Below are 7,057 nucleotides of genomic sequence, written 5' to 3'. Positions count from 1 at the left end.
ACCCCGCCGCTGCTGCCACTGCCGGCCACCGTGGCTGCCTGCCCTCAGCCCTTGCAGCCACCGTGGCTTTGTCCGGAAGGACGTTCAGCTGTCCAGTCTAATTAGCATATTACGTTTTTATTATTGTAGATTATGCTTCAAGAAAGCTATTAAGTAAAACAAACACAACATAATGTCTAATGTTTGAAGTAGAAGTTTGCTCAATTTGTCTTCTATCCTGGTTTAAGCTGCTTCTGACAGTTTTTGAACCTAAATACAAAGTGAAGTTTGTTCATCCATGATAATGTGTAATCTTGTACTGTCTTATACTGTTGGCTAATTGATTCATTAACAGTAATTTAGTTTCTCTCACTAACCTCCAAAATCCTCAAAGTTAGGCTTCATATCTTACTTTGCATCCTCCTACAGTATCCAGACACAGTAGGAGGCACAGAAAAGTTTAACAATTACCTTTTAAGTAATTGTCTTTTGTGTTATTTGACCAATTTGACTCAGAAAAGGAAAAGCAATTTTCTATTTTTATTCTTCTACTTATCTAAATAACATAGGGAGAAAAACAATGGCACAAAGCCACCCTAAGACAACAACAGTATCCTTTGTGCTTCAACAATCTGAGGTATAAATACAGATTTGCCTGTCCCGGGGTTAGATTAGAGAGCTATGGGTTGAAGGTTGATGAAGACATACCAAGATGAACGGATTGACAGACTGCAATTCAGCTTTGTTTCATTCCCTTGCCCTCTTCATGTTGCCCAATAAGATGGTAAGAAAAAGAAGGAGCCACTCAAGGATGCTTGATAAATAACAATGGCCTTTAACTAAACATCCTCAATGAACAGGATGTTCCAGGTGTGACCCTAGTCACATTTCTCTGCACATTCCCCAGAAAGAGTGGCAGTAGGGTCTCTACTTTCTGAATAGATGAAAAGTGAAGAGAAGAAAAGAGAACTACCACGAGAACCTGGGAGACCTGCCTCTCAAGAGAGAACAGGGAAAAGGGTATTCATTCATTCTAGTGGCGGATATGGCTGATTATCTTTGATTTCCGCCTTGGGGAGTCTCGGCTGCTTGTAGAAATCCGTCTTCTGTGGGAAATGATAGTGCCCTGGCTATTACTTTTGTAGATTATCTGGGCATAAGTCATGACAAAGAAGATCCAGAAACAGTGCATGAATATACGGGACACCAAGCCAAACCAGCGCATGACTCTAACCTCTACAATGCCCGTGTTATTGGTGGTGAGGATTTGTATTACAATGTTCAGGGCTTCATAGAAAAAGATCCAGATGATGTAGATCACCATGCCCTTGTACTTCTGGGCATATACTGAGTATATGAGCAAGCAGCTGATGATGATGGTGATGCAAGACAGGAAGATAATGATATTGAAACCCCAACAGGCGACGAAGTGACTTATGAGGGAACGTATCCTCATGTCCTCTGGGTCAATCTCGGTGCAATTGCTGCTCCTTATGTACTTCTGTTCGAAGATGAGGTACATGTCGGTGGCTATGATGGTAAAGACCCCTGATAACACGGTGCCCATTTTGGCGGTCATCCCACACCAGTGTTTCGGTTTCATGTTGAGACTTCCTGTGAAGACAAACAATATAAGGGAGAATTCTGGTTCTTGCCAGTGTGGCAAGTTATCAGGGTTTCTGCCTCTTTTCCCAAAGGAAAAACAACAAAGAGAAGTATGGAAACCAGGAAGTAACAACTTTGTGAAGACTGGAGATGGTTTAAAATTGACTGGCGTATGAGTGGGGAGGAGGGAGGATGCAGTCTGGCGGCAATGAGCAAGTAAATTTGAGAAGTGCTTCTCAACCTTAGAATCATCAAAAGTACCCAGGACCAGGTGCTACCCCAAACCAATTAGAATATTCTCTGGTGAAACCCAAATACCAGCATTTTTCAAAACTTCCTAGTGATTTTCATATGTAGCCAGGATTGGAAAACACAGAGCCAAAAAAGATAGTTTTGCCTTGGGCGAATATTGCTGTTCCCTGATGGGGAAAATTGGCTGCACTTGTCCAGACCTTTCCCCTCAGGAGAAAAATCAGGACAGACTAGTATCCTTGCTGGGGTGAGACATTGATGAAAACAGGTGGCTTTGAGCAATTACTCCTCCACTACATAGCAAAACTTAAGGAATACAATGTAAGGTGTAATTTTAGGGAAATTCAGAGCCTTAGGATAGAATAGCCCTAGAAAAGAAAGAACAATAATTAGCTAAGTGTCTAACTCAGGGGTAGGCAAACTTTTTGACTCGAGGGCCACAATGGGTTCTTAAACTGGACCGGAGGACCGGAACAAAAGCATGGATGGAGTGTTTGTGTGAACTAATATAAATTCAAAGTAAACATCATTACATAAAAGGGTACGGTCTTTTTTTTTTTTAGTTTTATTCATTTCAAACAGACTGGATCCGGCCTGCGGGTAATAGTTTGCCCACAGCTGTTACTCAAGACATTAGGGAGAAAACCAACAATAAGAACAACAAAAAACACGACAACGAAAACAAATAAAACAGAAATCAATGAAAAATTAGAGGGATTTCAGATTGGTCAGATTATTGGGGACAATTTATTGCTAAAAACAACTAAAAATGTTGGGTAAAATAGTCTGAGAAGCACAGAAATGCTGTCAGGGCAGGAGGTAAGAGATCGGAGGCCAAAGTCTTTCAGAGTTTAAGAACTGGGCCCGGCCAGTATGGCTCAATGGTTTATCATTGACCTATGAACCAGAAGGTTACAGTTTGATTCCTGGTCAGGGTACATGCCCAGATTGTGGGTTCGATCCCCAGTAAGGGGCGTGCAGGAGGCAGCCAATTCATGATGCTCTCTCATCATTGATTTTCTATCTCTCTCTGCCTCTCCCTTCCTCTCTGAAACCAATAAAAATATAAACAACAACAAAAAAGAACTGGGATAGGTAAACAAGCATGAAAGTTAATTTTGCTCTGAGGATATTTGCCAATTGGGCAAAACTTGAATTTCACTTATGAGAAAGTTTTGTAGAGTAAGAAGAAATGAAATCATAGCTCAGGGTCCACACCAAGAAGGGGAGTCAATTAGAAGACCTTCCCTTTTTAGTCAAAGGCCTATGACTAAAGATGAGTCAGAAGTAAACTTGCCTCCACAACTTTCTCTCAATAGATTTCATGGAAAGTTAACTTAGTATCCTGAATGTATGGGGGGGGGGGGTGGTGGAAAACTCTTCTCAAGACATTGTTACCATAGCTATTCTTTTGGCAGATTTGCAGTCCAAATTACATAAAAAAACAACACTTTTAAGTCATAAATTTAAAGTAGTCCTGAACTAGAAGCATCTCTAAGTGCCCGGTAGCAAACTCAAATCCTTTCTAGAAGAATGCACCTTTGTGTTGGTCCTAAGAATCTCCATCAGTCATTTTTCAGAGACAATGACTAATATGCAGTAAAAAATAACCAAGCACCCAAGGAACAAAGTGCTATAAGTGAGAACCAGAAGAAATAACAGACAGTAGAAGCAGAACTGCAAGAATACCAGATTATGAAACAACTAGAGGCCCGATGCACAAAATTCGTGCAAGAGTAGGCTTTCCTTACTCCAGCTGCCGGCACCACCTTCCCTCTGGCAATACTTCCCAGGTTAGAAGTATCCTTCTAACCTGGCAGTATCAGGCCAATTTAATTAGTTGTTGTTTTTAACTGGTCCCCTGGGAAGCCCAGGGCCCGGGCTTCCCTCCGGCCGCCAGCAGGCACCTGGGACCCAGGCTTCCCTCAGAGCCCCGGCTTCATCTGGAAGATAGTCTGGAAAAACATACAGTCTAATTAGCATATTACACTTTTATTATTATAGACTAGAGGCCTGGTGCACAAAAATGTGTGCACTCGGGGGAGCGGGGGGGAGAAGAGGTCCCTCAGCCCGGCCTGTGTCCTCTCGCAGTCTAGGACCCCTCAGGGGATGACCACCTGCTGGCTTAGGCCCGCTCCCTGGGGGATTGGGCCTAAGATGACAATCAGACATCCCTCTGGCAGCCCGGCAGCCCTCGGGGGATGTCCACTTGCCAGCGGGGAGCAGGCCTAAAATGCAGTTGGACATCCTTAGCGCTGCTGAGGAGACAGGAGAGGTTCCCACCACCACCGCTGTACTGGCAGCCATCAGCCTGGCTTGTGGCTGAGCAGAGCTCCCCCCTGTGAGAGTGCCCTGACCACCAGAGGGCAGCTCCTGCATTGAGCGTCTGCCCCCTGGTGGTCAGTGTGTGTCATAGTGACCAGTCATTCCCAGTCCTTCTGCTGTTAGGGTCAGTTTGCATATTACCCTTTTACTATATAGGATAGAGGCCTGGTGCACGGGTGGGGGCCGGCTGGTTTGCCCTGAAGGGTGTCCCGGATCAGGGTGGGGGTCCCGCTTGGGTTCCTGGCCAGCCTGCATGAGGGGCTGATGGCTGTTTTCAGCTGGTCACACCCCCTTCAGGGTGGGGGTCCCCACTGGGGTTCCTGGCCAGTCTGGGTGAGGGGCTGAGGGCCATTTTCAGGCTGGCGGGTGACTGAAACTCCCAACCTCTCCTTTTTTTCTTTTTCTTTTTTTTATTCTGGGATTTATTTACCTTCTATGGCTGTCACTGGATCTGAGAGCAGCTTTAGCTCTGAGGCTTGTCTCCAATTCTGAGACCTCGGTTTGTTTGGCTTCTATAATTGAAACACTGTTGCTACTCCAGCTCTGAGGCCCAGCTGGCTGAAAGCAGGTTTCTGGGGTTTGTTTAGCTTCTATAATTGCAACATTGTTTCTTAGACTGCAGCTCAAGGGCTGGCAGCGGCAGGTGGGGAACCTTGGCTTCCTCCATCATTGGAGCAAGCAAGCCTCCTGTTTGCTTCAGCTGCCTGGCTGCCGGCCGCCATCTTGGTTGGCAGTTAATTTGCATATCGCCCTGATTAGCCAATGGGAAGCATGTCAGAGGTATGGTTAATTACCATGTTTGTCTATTATTAGATAGGACTAGAGGCCCGTTGCAGGAACATTCCTGCAATAATAGGGCTTCCTGCGGCTGGAGCAAAGCAGAGAAGGGAGCAAAACCCGCTGAGGCGAGCTTTGCTCCCACCCTCAGCCACTGAGGCTGAGTTTGCCCAATCGGCCTGAGCCACTGTGGCTAGGTTTGCCCAACCCGCCCCCAGCCGCTGTTGCTGGGTTTTCCCAACCCGCCCCAGCTGCTCCAGCTAGGTGGGTTTTCCCAACCCGCCTCCAGCCGCTGCTGCTGGGTTAGCCCAACCCGCCCCCAGCCACTCCCCCTGGGTTTCCCCTCCCGCCTCCCGCCTCCCGCCTCCTGCCTCCCGCCTCCGGCCTCCCGCCTCCCACCTCCGCAGCCTTGGCTCCTTTACTGTGTCTGCACGGCCTCTACTTTGCTCCCTTTGGTAGTGCTTGGCTTCCATGTTGTCTTCAGTCTTCGCTCAAAGCCGGTATATGCAAATTAACCGCCATCTTTTAGCTTCTATAATTGAAACATTGTATCTTTTGGAGCTGTTGCTTCAGGAGCGCAGAGCCGGGAGGCGGCAGGCAGGGAACCTTGGCTTCCTCCATCGCCGGGGCAACCAAGCCTCCTGTTCACTTCAGCTGCCTGGCTGCCGGCCGCCATCTTGGTTGGCAGTTAATTTGCATATCACCCTGATTAGCCAATGGGAAGCGTGTCAGAGGTATGGTTAATTACCATGTTTGTCTATTATTAGATAAGCTTATTATTATAGACTAGAGGCCCAGTGCATGAAATTTGTGCACGGGGGGAGAGGTCCCTCAGCCCAGCCTGCACCCTCTCCAATCTGGGACCCCTTAGGGGATGTCTGACTGCCGGTTTAGGCCCGATCCCTATGGGACAGTCAGAAATCCCTCTTGCAATCCAGGACTACTGTCTCCTAACCGCTTGCCTGCCTGCCTGATCGCCCCTAACTGCCTCTGCTTGCCAGCCTGATCACTCCCTAACTAGTCCCCTGCTGGCCTGGTCACCCCCTACCTGGTCCCCTGCTGGCCTGGTCACCCCATAACTGGTCCCCTGCCAGCCTGGTTGACCCCTAACTCATCCTCTGCCGACCTGGTCGCCCCCTTACTGCCCCTCTGTCTGCCTGGTTGCCCCCTAACTGCTCTTCTGCCAGCCTGATCGCCCCTAACCACCTCTGCCTTGGCCCCTGCCACCGTGGCTTTGTCCAGAAGGAAGTCAGATGTCCGGTTGACCTGGTCTAATTAGCATATTATCCTTTTATTAGTATAGATGATAACTGATACTGCCCTGGCTGGTATGGCTCAGTTGGTTGAGAATCATCCTGTGCACCAAAAGGTCATGTCTGTCAGTACCCCCATGATGGCCACGAGAGAGTGGCTGGTCCTGTTTCTGACACTAGGTTCTACATCTGGATTCTGAGGCACCCCTGAGAGCCAGAGGAGCCCCAGGAAAAACAGAGGTTAGGTCCTTCTAACCTGGCAGTATCAGGCCAATTTAATTAGTTGTTGTTGTTTTTAATGAAAATGGATACTCTGTATATATACAAGCTTGAGTTCTTAGAGACATAACTTCTACATTTTCTTATAAAACATCCATCAACTTAAAAGAAAGCACCAAAGCCGGTTTGGCTCAGTGGATAGAACGTCGGCCTGCTGACTGAAGGGTCCCGGGTTCGATTCCGGTCAAAGGCATGTACCTGGGTTGCGGGCACATCCCCAGTGGGAGATGTGCAGGAGGCAGCTGATCGATGTTTCTCGCTCATCGATGTTTCTGGCTCTCTATCTCTCTCCCTTCCTCTCTGTAAAAAATCAATAAAATATATTTTTTAAAAAAAAGCTACTATGCTCGCCCCAGTTTGGCTCAGTGGATAGAGCATCAGCCTGCGGACTCAAGGGTCCCAGGTTCGATTCCAGTCAAAGGCATGTACCTTGGTTGCAGGCACATACCCAGTAGGGAGTGTGCAGGAGGCAGCTGATCAATGTTTCTCTCTCATCAATGTTTCTAACTCTCTATTCCTCTCCTTTCCTCTCTGTAAAAAAAAAAAAATCAATAAAAAAATATATATATGTAAATAAAAAGAAAGCT

At 47.1% G+C, this 7,057-nt stretch overlaps 1 protein-coding gene across 1 annotated transcript; it reads right to left on the bottom strand.

The window, feature by feature from the left end:
- Positions 1-1,012: 1,012 nt before the first annotated feature.
- Positions 1,013-1,582, bottom strand: LOC118659874 (transmembrane protein 217-like). The gene has a single exon (XM_036316452.1). The coding sequence runs from the start codon at positions 1,580-1,582 to the stop codon at positions 1,013-1,015; it is 570 nt and encodes a 189-aa protein (XP_036172345.1).
- Between the last annotated feature and the right edge of the window lie 5,475 nt (positions 1,583-7,057).

This window comes from Myotis myotis, unplaced genomic scaffold (assembly GCF_014108235.1).
Source record: "Myotis myotis isolate mMyoMyo1 unplaced genomic scaffold, mMyoMyo1.p scaffold_m19_p_7, whole genome shotgun sequence".
Classification (NCBI taxonomy): Eukaryota; Metazoa; Chordata; class Mammalia; order Chiroptera; family Vespertilionidae; genus Myotis; species Myotis myotis.
Note: the sequence above shows the minus strand (reverse complement) of the source record. Positions and strands in the feature narration are given on the sequence as shown.

What these genes read in the sequence shown, in the direction of transcription:
- LOC118659874 (XM_036316452.1), bottom strand. Translation starts at nt 1,582, where the DNA reads ATGAAACCGAAACACTGGTGTGGGATGACCGCCAAAATGGGCACCGTG.